Here is an 11,404-nt window from a genome sequence, read left to right as displayed (position 1 = left end):
ATATTATGCGTATGTCATGATGTTTATTAGCAATGGTATCAATGACACGTTATTCCAGCTCACAAGACTGCATGCAAAGTGTCAGAGCATAATACTATTGGGTTGTTTTGCTTCTTGGGCTCGAGTGACATGCGAGGTGAGGCGCATGCGCACTATCTTTGTTTAGTTTCCAATCTGATCAGCTGTAGCAATGGTGAGTAAAGGGGAAATGTTATATATGTTCTTTTTCTTCATACACATGAGTATATCCATATGATATTGGCATGAATTCCAAAGGGAGTCTAGATACTATCATTCTTCTGTTTACAGCACAAGCTAAAATCCGCCCAGAAAGAAAAAGTCAAGCAATTTATTTCCTTCACTCAAGCGGGCGAGAAAACAGCAATCTACTGCCTAGCTCAGAATGACTGGAAACTTGAATTGGCTTCTGACAACTTTTTCCAAAATCCCGACCTTTACTACAGAGAACAGCGGCCGTCAGTTGATAAGAAGAAGCTAGACCATCTCTATAACAGATATAGAGGTATGATAATTAGTTGTGCAATATTTTGGTCACTTCATGGGCTCCATTTTTAATAAGATTGTGTAGTTATTGTGGAACACCTGGTATATGCATTCAGATTTTTCAGTAGTTTACCAAGTATGAAGGATAACATTGCCACAGGATTTTTTTTTTTTTTTTTTTTTTTTTTTGTACATTGGTTTGGTCATTTCTGATGACAGTAGCTCGGCCATAAGTTTCAGGTACACTGGATTATTGAGGTGGATAATAATTTTTTTTTTTCCCCAAGATTGGAGTGCATTGACTGTCTGGCTGGATAGTGGATATATTCAAGTTTGATATGAATTTTTTAGCTTTATTTCATAAATTGGCAAGAGTTGACTATGTCTTATATTTATTATGGTAAACATACACTTTATTTGAGGCAGTAGAAGAACCATACCAAGTAATTTCTCCTTCCTCATGATAGTCTGTCATATTTTTCTGAACATTTCTGGGGTGGTAAAAAAAAGAGTTTCATGTGAAATTTGTTTCCCAGTTCGTTTTTAGCCATGTTCCTCTGCGTCAACTCATTTGACTGGTCAGCTGTAATGGTGGAAGGACTGTCCTAACCAGTCTAACCTATGTGTTTAACTAAATCTAACCTAACGTAGCTTAACTGGTCCTAATAATTAATCTAACCTAACCTAACCTGGCATCCCGTTGGGAAATGAAATCCACCTTTCGGTACGGTATGTTGAGTAAGATTTCTTCCATTACACCATAAACAAACAATCGTAGGTACGGCTTAAGGAACATGATGATAAAAACAACGGGAAATTTTTCAGCAGGAAAAAGTAACTTACCACCCAGAAAACAGTCAGAAAAATACAGAAAACAAACTGGAGGAATATGAATGGAACTGAGAAGGAGCTGTGCTTCTATCTCTATCTATCTATCTATAGCCCGACGCCCTAATCCCGCAAAGGGTGGCCGCAGACAAAACGCCTCCAAGTCACTCTGTCACCCACCATTTGACTCCCCTCCCCCCAACTCACCCCCCCTCCCTCATATACCTCTCAGCTCCATCCCTCCACCTCATCCTCGGTCTACCCCTCCCTCTCCCTCCCTCCACCTCACCTACATACACGCTCTTAGTCAGTCTTTCATTCTCCATTCTCTCCACATGTCCAAACCACCTCAGTGTATTTCTTCTACTGGCTCAAATAAATTGTGTTTACCATTATTACTAATAGCCTTTGCTCTTTGTGTTTGCTTTCCTGATTTTTTTTTTTCCCCCCCCTAAATGCTGAGTTCTTGCACAAAGTCTTTTGGAACTAATCTGGTATTAAAAAATTAAATTAGGAAATGTTTAAATGATAATAACCTAGTGAGGTGTGTTCAAAATATATACCTATGAAATGATTAGTCAGTGATTCCTTTGAAAAACTACAGTTTTCCTATATAACTGGTGTTGTAAATTGAGGGGAAACTAATATAGCAGCTTTAGATGTGACATTGTAACTGTACAGCAGTTTTATAAGTAAATTACTGTGGCCCTGTTAGCAAAACAAGAACATAAAAATGGGTACATTTAACAAGGATCAGTGTGATAACTTGTCATATGGAGAGTCCACCACCCCAGCCATGTTTAAGGTGTTTGGTCGTATTCAGAGTTGCGGACCTTGAAGCTTTATAGCAGCGATCTTGATTGTGATTGATAAGTATTTTTAACCATGTTAATATATGGTGGAGTTAAGTGGTGTTGTGGATACTTAATCCAAAGAATCCCATGATTAGGACAGAAGGATGTAGTTTTTACAATATTACACAAGATCCTGTCACATAAAGCATGGTCATCACTTGTAAAATAATAGTTCCTTATTTCAAAACATGAGTAAAGGTGTTTCTGGGAGGGAGCCATAAGGGGAGAGGGAGGGGAGCTGTAATAGGGATTATAAGGCAGGGAGAGGCTATAATAGGGAGTGGAAGGCTGGTCATCACTTGTAAAATAATAGTTCCTTATTCTGAAATATGAATAAAGGTGTTTCTGGGAGGGAGCCATAAGGGGAGAAGGAAGGGAGCTATAATGGGGATTTTAAGGCAAGGAGAGGCTATAATAGGGAGTGGAAGGCAAGGAGGGGCCATAGGCAAACAGAAGTCAAGGACAGGGAGGGAGCTACAATACAGTGGAAGGCAGGGAAGGGCCATAATAGGGATTAGAAGGCAGGTAGGGGCCATAATAGGGATTAAGGGAGGGCCATAATAGGAATTAAGGGAGGGCCATAGTAGGGATTAAGGGAGGAGCCATAATAGGGATTAAGGGAGGAGCCATAATAGGGATTAAGGGAGGGGCCACAATAGGGCTTAAGGGAGGGGCCACAATAGGGCTTAAGGGAGGGATCATAATAGAGATTAAGGCAGGGATCATAATAAGGATTAAGGGATGGACCATAATAGGGATTAAGGGAGGGGCCATTATTGGGATTAAGGGAAGGGCCATAATTAATAGGGATTAAGGGAGGGACCATAATTAATAGGGATTATGGGAGGGAACATAATAGGGATTAGAAGGCAGGGATATGCCATAATAGGGAATAGAAGGAAGGGAGGGGCCACAATAGAGGTATATAGAAGGCAGGGAGGGGCCATAATAGAGGTACGGTATATAGAAGGTAGGGAGGGGCCATAATAGAGATAGATAGAAGGCAGGGAGGGGCCATAATAGGGATTAGAAATGATGTTTGATGATGGAGGTGATAAATTCTGTCCCACTTGTATTCCCCTTGAGTTGAGAACGGTTTCATTAGTCTGGAAATTAGTCTTGCAGAGCATTCCTGCTTTAGTGAAACTGTTAAATGTTGTAGCCATTTGATGGTTAATTATAAGCCATTTATTGCAGCATTTATATTAATTTGCCTTTAAAAATTCATTACAATACTCTATTTTTTATACCTTTTTAATTGATTGCAAGCCTGGTAGTAGCTGTATGATAACTAGTAAGCAGTGAAAACTAGACTAATAACATTAAACAGTATCCAGCAAGTAAGTTGAAAACAAAACTATATTCTGTTGAATTTGCTTGGTCTAAAATTACCATCTCTCCATTTAGAATGCAGGGCTGTAAAATGGGGTAAATCCTGGAGTATGGTGTTTTCCAAGTCATTAAGACATGCTACGTTAGACTAGTCACGAAGACATGCCATGAAAAGGATGTAGGGCCACAATTTATGTCATATTCTGTCATAGTTAGCTACTCAACATAAAACAGGCCACAGAAAGGAAAAAAAAAATCTCTCCAAGCTAATGTGGATGAACTATAGCAGATAATAAACGGTACCTCATGTTTTTCGGCAGATGCCACAGAAACTAACAAAATCTTGGTTGACGGTGTAATGCGACTCTTGGAAGACCTCGATCTCTCCCCTGACTCCCGCCTTGTCCTCATTCTGGCATGGAAGCTGCGGGCGGCAACACAATGTGAATTTACCAGAGATGAATTTATGACTGGATTTACGGAATTAGGGTAAGGGTTGTATTTCTCTTGTGCAGTACTTGGACTTACTACATTTACGATATTACCGTATATTTTTCTTGTGTATTTACTAAATTAGGCTATAATACGTGCTATATATCTCTTATACCAGTACCAGTAAGTAGATTAAATTAATCATGGTACTGTAGATGCTGCACCTCAGCCACACATACTTTTCTTTTGTGCTTGGATTTACTGAAAAGGGTAAGTGTTTCAAGGCTGTGATACTGTACACAAGAATGTTGTGTTATGATGAAGACATATGTAGTTCTTTTTTGCATATATGTAAAGTATACAGTATATATTGTGGTTTTAACCCTCCCCCCTTGAATCCATTCCCTCCCAACCACAACTGTTTTATTCAGCTTAAGAGAATTTTCAAACTCCGGGAGTTAGAAATGGCCTTTATTCACCCTTTCAGTATAAGAGGTCTCTTTCCAAGTTGACTTAAATTATGTAGAGGTCATCGTCATCCAGACCCCCCCCCACCTTCCCACCCTGAGGCAGGGTGAGGAGCAGCACTGTCCAGACAGCCCAGAATTGCCCAGTCCAATGGGCTGTGCTTCCATTCACTCATCATTCAAGCCCCCAGAATCTTGGCTGTATTTGATACGCCGAAAACATTCACCACATTCTGTAGCTTCACATAAACGTATCCGATAGAGTCAATCCAGACGCTGTCACGTTAAATAGGGGTGCCAAATCCCTGATCATGCACTTCTTCTCACAATATTCATCCAGCGAGCTCAATCTCTTGTCAGTCCCCTAGCCTCACCAACTTCCAAACCTTTCTTCCTCACACCCTCATCCGCCATATCCCTCCACCTTCTCCTTGGCCTACCTCACCTCCTCCTTCCTTCAAATTCACTTAGATATACCTTTTTCACCACTCTGTTGTTGTCCATTCTCTCCACATGACCATACCATTTCAATACACTCTCTTCGATTCAGATGTCCACAGACTTCCTTACTCCACATCTTTCACGAATCACATTATTTCATATCGCATCCACACTCTGTACTCCACATACATTCCTCAGCAGTCCCATCTCCACTGCTCTCACTCTTGACATTTCATTTTCATGCCACGCCATGGTCTCATATCCATATGTTAAAGTTAGCACTAACACTCCTTCATGTAAGCCTTGTGCAGCTGCAACACTCAAGCCTCCATTTCATATCAAGGCCTTCATTGCACCAGCTACATTCCTTCCTTGTATGACTACTTTCCACTTCTTGTGCACATTTTCCTCTCGTCTCTATCGCTGTCCCCAGGTATTTGAACTTTCTCACCAATTCCAGTCTCTCTCCATTCACTGCAACATTGCACTGGGAGTCACCTTCTCTCACAGTAACCACCACTTTACTCTGTTCTACATTTACTCTCAAGGCACAACGCTCACAGACATCAGCAAAACTCTGCACTAGTCTGATGTCATTGGAGTGATGGTGTTAAAATTATAATTTACTAATAATTGACATTTCTTGTATCCCACAGATGTGACAGCATTGACAAATTAAAAGCTAAGCTCCCTACGCTGGAACATGAACTTAGAGATACTGCAAAATTCAAGGATTTCTACCAATTTACATTTAATTATGCACGAAATCCAGGACAAAAGGGATTGGATTTAGAGATGGCATTAGCTTACTGGAACATTGTGCTGCAAGGAAGATTCCGTTTACTCAATTTATGGTGCCAGTTCCTGCAGGTAGGTCCTTTTTTTTTTTTTTTTAAAGCCCTCATGATCAGGACAACGTGTATAATTTTATTCCAGCTAACATTATACAATTTTATTTGGTTAAGAATAATTCATAAGAGCACGAGATTGTTAATAACTTATATGAGTGGAACAACTGTATCATAATATTCCAGCTGATGTTTAGTTGGTTTTAGCTGAGAATGAGCCAGAATAACTTCAAACTATTAAATAGGTTAGCTGTAGTTTTATACAGGGTTACTTCACTTTGGCTCATTACTTATGTAGCTATATATAATTTTCTTTAGACTCATCCATGTACTCAGTCCTTGACAATCTTCATATTCTTTTCTTTACTAAGATGAAGGTATTTTTTGCTGTTTGGTATTTCCAGACAAAAGCGGAAAGTAGAAAATATTAAGACCAAAGAGTGTTTGATAGTGACTGTTTTGTGTAAATGTCAGTGTTTACTAAAATTATGTTAGTGTTTGCTGTTGGTATTGCATTCCCAAATGAAAGAGTAGAGAAAAAATACAGTAATCCCCATACTATCTGGATGCCCACTTTCCGGACACCCCACTTACCGGACATTTTGGTCCCGGGGTTCAGGATTCCAAAAATTGCAAAAAATTTGAAAAAAATCAGACTTGTTTTCCCCTGTAATTTGAACTTGGCGTAGACCAGCTGTGTTGTGGTGCATAGTTCCGCCGCCATCTGCTAGAGTGCCCCTGCATCCTCCCCACTTACCGCCCATCTCTTGTTGTGAGTGCATGCTCGTCATCATGGCTGCCCATTTGCTTGCTTTTGTGGTGGTGCCCTACTTGCTGTAGGCTCTGCTGCTGCTCTCCTGCCTCTTGTTAGTGTGTGTGATGATGGCCCCGCTGCCTGAGAAGAGGAAGAGAGTGGTTTTGACTTTGGAGAAGAAGAGAGAGATATTGGACAAGGTGGATGCGGGATGGCCAACCTCACGCATCCTCCGTGAATTCAACCTGGCTCGATCTACTTTGTTTGATATCAAGAGATCCCACAACAAACTCGTGCAGTACACGGCTGACTTCTCATCGAAGAACAAACACAACGTGGAGAGGAAGATGATGTTTACTCCCCGGTATGCTGAAGTCAACCGCTCCACGTTGATTTGGTATCGACAACAACGTGCTGCTGGTGTATTGGTGCGTGGCATGGAGCTGAAGGCTGCTACTGAGAAGTTTGCAAGGCTTCACGACACCCTAGACTTCAAGGCATTCGAGGGTTGGCTCTTCGCGTTCAAGTTACAACATGGCCTTACCAACTGTAAGTCTCATGGCGAAGCTTTGGATGCCAACGAGGATGGAGTAGAGGAGTTTCGGCACAAGGTGAAGGGCTTGATCGACAGGGAGGGCCTCACTCTTGGTCAGGTCTACAACGCTGACGAAACTGTTTAATTCTAACGTTCTTTGCCAACAAACACTCTAGCCGAGGAGACAGAGAAGCGTGTACCTGGCCGCAAGCTCTCCAAACAACGGATATCTGCTTTGTGTTGTGCCAATGCTAACAGCATGCACAGGCTTAAGCCCGTTATTGTGCAAAGCAGCCTCGGTGTCTTCGTGAGGTGATGGATGTCCTTCCTGTCGTTTAGTACCATTCTTTGAAGGCATGGTTCACTGCCCAGATCTTCAAAGACTGGTTCCACCGCCATTTCGTCAAGGAGGTAATCCATTACCAGATGGAGAAACTGGGAATCCCGCGTGACCAGGTAAAGGCCCTCCTCCTCAGTAATGCACCTGCCCACCTGTGCGACAAAGACTTGGTGGCTGAGGATGGCCGCATTAGGTGCATGTTTATGCCACCTAATATGACTGCTCTCATCCAACCAATGGACCAAGGAGTGATCATGGCAACGAAGAGGCTGTACCGAAGGAAGTTCCTGGGCGAGGACAAGCGTAGGGAGGGACGGGACACACGAGGCCAGCGGACTTTGGAAAACCTTCGCCGCTACAACATCAAGTCTGCAATCTACAACTGGGCCAGTGCATGGAAGGAAGTCCCTGTCAAGACTCTAGAAAATGGTTGGTCTCGTCTGCTTTTCAGAATGGATGTGGAGCACAATTACCTAGGTTTTGACGTGGATGACTTCCATGCACGTCTATGTGCGCATGGCGACGATGTTAATGTGGACAAAGTGCATGAGTGGTTGGATGATGACGAGGGCGATCCTGGGTATCAGACCATGTCTCATATCGAGAACGCATCTTCAATTGCAGGTGTCAGTACCCAGCTTGAAGATTCCGACAAGGACAGCGACGATGATGCGGACTCCTTTCAGCGTGACACTACTCCAGCCATCTCCAAGCTGAGCACACTCAGGGAACACGTAGAGTTCGTTCTCAACTACCTGGAACACTTGGACTGCGACAGGGAGATGGGGCCCTTGGGACTTGTGGAGGAAGTGCGCGCTTTCAGGCAGCGCATCATTAATCCCCAAAATCGTCATTTCTTGTGTCAGTCAACCATTGACAGCTTTTTCAGACCCGTGACCCCCGCGTCCATCACCACGTCCCAGCGACACACCCCTAGGCCACCTGCATCAGCTACTTTCAGACTCTGACAGTGAATAAACAGCAAGAACTCGCCATTAGACCACACGGGAATTTACAGTGTTGTGCAGTGAAAAAAACAGTGCGTAGTGTTAAGAAATTAGAATTCTGAGTGCAAAGACTTAAGTGCACAGTGCAACACTGATTTTATTGATGTTCAGTGGAGCACAAATTAGACTAGAGTGTGTAGTGTTAAGAAAATGGATTTATGAGTGCAAAGACTTAAAGTGCAGAGTGCAACACATTTCATTAAGGTACAATGGAGCGCAAGTACGACTAGAGTGCGCAGTGTTAAGAGAATGGAATTCTGAGTGCAAATGACTAAGTTCAGTGCAAGACTTCATGTACAGTGCACTGCAGGTGCTTCAGGTACTCCTTTTTACTGTCAGAGTCTGAGAGGAGGCGGGTTATTCATTGAGGTGGCCAGGGACTTGTTGTAAGTACCCAGAATGTTTCATATTGTACTGTATTTTCCATACGACGTGTCAAGTGGGGTTGGTGGAGGATTAGTGCCCCTCCCTGTAAAACAATTAACTCTGAGCCCTTGGCCACCCCGTTTGGGATACATGGCATCTGGCAATGAATGAATGAATGAAACCTCTAAAACCTCATTTCACTCTTTTATGTCCCTTACTGGTGTGAATAGGGTCTTAGGTGCTATGCATGTGCAGTAGGGAGGTGTTTTTCTGAGTTAAGCTAAGTTAGGGTCCATAAGTACCAGTCCAGGAGCCAGGAACTTGTAAATATACCCAGAATGTTTAATATTGTATATACTCACCTCTAAAACCGCATTCTCTGGTTCTTTTCCATTTATTTCAGTCTTTTTGGTGTAAATTGAGTCTTAAATAGGTGCTATGCATGTCCAGTAGGGAGTTAAATAGGTGTTTTTCTGAGTCAGGGTGGGTTAGGGTCCATAAGTACAAGTCCAGGAGGCTGGGGCCCACTTTCTGGGCATGCCTTTGGCTCTATTATATCGGATAGTAGAGGGATTACTGTATAAAGATTGGGGTTCGTCTTTGGTACTGCCCACTTTGATATATTGTATATAGCAACTTGTTTTTGGCCTTGTTTTGGGAGACAACCTACCATAGTAGTTATTCAGATCAACACTGCCCTCTTGGGTTAAATGTGACTGGATTAGGTATCAACCAAGTTTGTCATATACAAAGAAGTAGAAAACCTAATGTACAAAAATTTAAGAAAACTAGCCTAACCTACCTCACTCGATTGTAACCTAACCTAATCCAAAGGGGTGGTATTGTTTCAAATAATTATCGACAGCCCTGGCATGTGCCATCCCTCATGTTGGACATGTTTCTCCAATTTAAACTCGGCCCCTTCATTATGATTTCTTCTTGTATGATTTTGCAACTGTCATCCATCCATCCATCATCCAGTCCTACATTGCCCCATGAGGAGCGTAGGAGCCCGGGGCTAGGCAAGTTGGTCCTGACATTAAGATGAGAGTGACCAGCCTTATTCATCCCTGAGTGGCATTACATGAGCAATAAACTACAACCACCCCTTGGATACAAACCTTCACCAGCTCAATCATAATTTTATATACCATACCTTAAATGATATTTGAGTTAGTAAAGGAGCTTGAAAGATCTCCATCAGCCCCATTCATGTAGTAACGTCTAGTGCATTTTTGCTAATGCTAGAAAATATTAATTCATCTTGGAGAAGACCTGAGTGGTCTGGCTGTAAAGTCTTGGGTCAGAGGATGCTGTGTGTTAATGCACCTTGGTTTGAATTCAGAAGGTGATTAGAGGTTTTTTGTCATGTAAACGCTGACAGTGACATACAGTGGTCACCTATGACTTAAATTATCTGAATCATGGTAGCGTAGCCTTGGGCACAAAAAGGATACAGTACAGTACTAAGGGATTGGCTGTTTTAGGAAAGACCTCTTGTACAGATAAGGTTAATCTTTGGTTGGTACCATTTAATTGAATTTTTTCTCCTACCTGTTATAGGAACACCATAAACGCTCCATACCAAAGGATACGTGGAACCTCCTCCTGGATTTTGCCTTGATGATAAATGACGACATGTCCAACTATGATGAGGAAGGAGCGTGGCCAGTACTAATTGATGATTTCGTTGAGTATGCAAGACCCATCATCAGAGGCCAGCCAACGCAAGTCTAGGGGATGGGCATGAGTGCTGCATGGACAGTTACAGCTCAAGCATTATAATTTTTTCAAAGTTTTCCTTTTTCTTTTATAACTACATCAGAAAGACAGAAAATACCATGTCTTCAATAGATATCACTTTGTTTACCTTCCTACTAATGCAGTGTCTATGATCAAGAAGTCAACACACACACAAAAAAGAGTTTGATGTCACATTCTGCATATGAAGTCACAAAGAAAGTGGTTCATATATGTGTATTTTGCTCCATAGGAATTCCAAAATTGCCAGCCACAAACACCCATATGCATGTTGGCAACTTGTGTATGCATAAAGCATGCAAAGCAGTGAAGTGCTATATTATGTGACATGAACACATGAAGCAAGGAGTAGCATTCATCCATTTCTAGGTATAGAACCCAAATAAGTTCAATATATTTTGGAAACTAATGTAAGATCTGCAATAGAAAGTGAAACAGGGTACAGTCAGTTTGCTTGTCCTTATATTAATAATAATGCAGTTTTACTTACCTTTTTTAAAGCTAAGAAATAGTTTTTACAACACAATGTCATCAGAACTGAAATTTATTTTTTTATTCAGTATGTAGATATCATTGCGTTTAACAGTAGGGAAGCATGTATGCACATTAATTCTGAAGCTGATCATCAATATTTAGGCTTTTTTGATATTTTCTTGTTGACACCTGAGGGCATTTCATACAACAGGCTAGCTCTTCATGTATTTTTAAGGATTTTTTAAAAGTGTTTATTTTTTGAGCACTAATCGATTAGGAAACTTAAGGTTCAGCTTACAGGACTGTGTTAGTTTCTCCTTGTATCATGAAAGGCTAATACAGTTAGCTGAATCATGATCACAATGCCATCATCCCTCTGTCATTATATTGAAGCTAGTTTGATTGTACAAAAAGTCTGTGAATGAAAGGAAATAGAAATGTCAACCAAATGATTGCACACT

The 11,404-nt window shown here is 41.5% G+C and overlaps 1 protein-coding gene across 1 annotated transcript; it reads left to right on the top strand.

Annotated features, from left to right (window-relative positions):
- Positions 1-61: 61 nt before the first annotated feature.
- SCCRO (defective in cullin neddylation 1 domain containing SCCRO) lies at positions 62-10,619 on the top strand. Its single transcript, XM_080271559.1, has 5 exons — positions 62-193; positions 310-523; positions 3,839-4,007; positions 5,515-5,728; positions 10,272-10,619. The coding sequence occupies exons 1-5, from the start codon at positions 191-193 to the stop codon at positions 10,443-10,445; spliced, it is 774 nt and encodes a 257-aa protein (XP_080127685.1). The 5' UTR covers positions 62-190; the 3' UTR covers positions 10,446-10,619.
- The last annotated feature ends 785 nt before the right edge of the window (positions 10,620-11,404 follow it).

This window comes from Coenobita brevimanus, chromosome 46 (assembly GCF_032717465.1).
Source record: "Coenobita brevimanus isolate Jiangsu-jjx chromosome 46, ASM3271746v2, whole genome shotgun sequence".
Taxonomy (NCBI): domain Eukaryota; kingdom Metazoa; phylum Arthropoda; class Malacostraca; order Decapoda; family Coenobitidae; genus Coenobita; species Coenobita brevimanus.
The sequence above is the reverse complement of the archived record's forward strand: the minus strand, read 5'-3'. Positions and strand labels throughout refer to the sequence as shown.

Coding starts and splice junctions, on each gene's coding strand:
- SCCRO (XM_080271559.1), top strand. Junction 524..3,838: donor TCTCTATAACAGATATAGAG/GTATGATAATTA, acceptor GTTTTTCGGCAG/ATGCCACAGAAACTAACAAA. Junction 5,729..10,271: donor TATGGTGCCAGTTCCTGCAG/GTAGGTCCTTTT, acceptor TACCTGTTATAG/GAACACCATAAACGCTCCAT.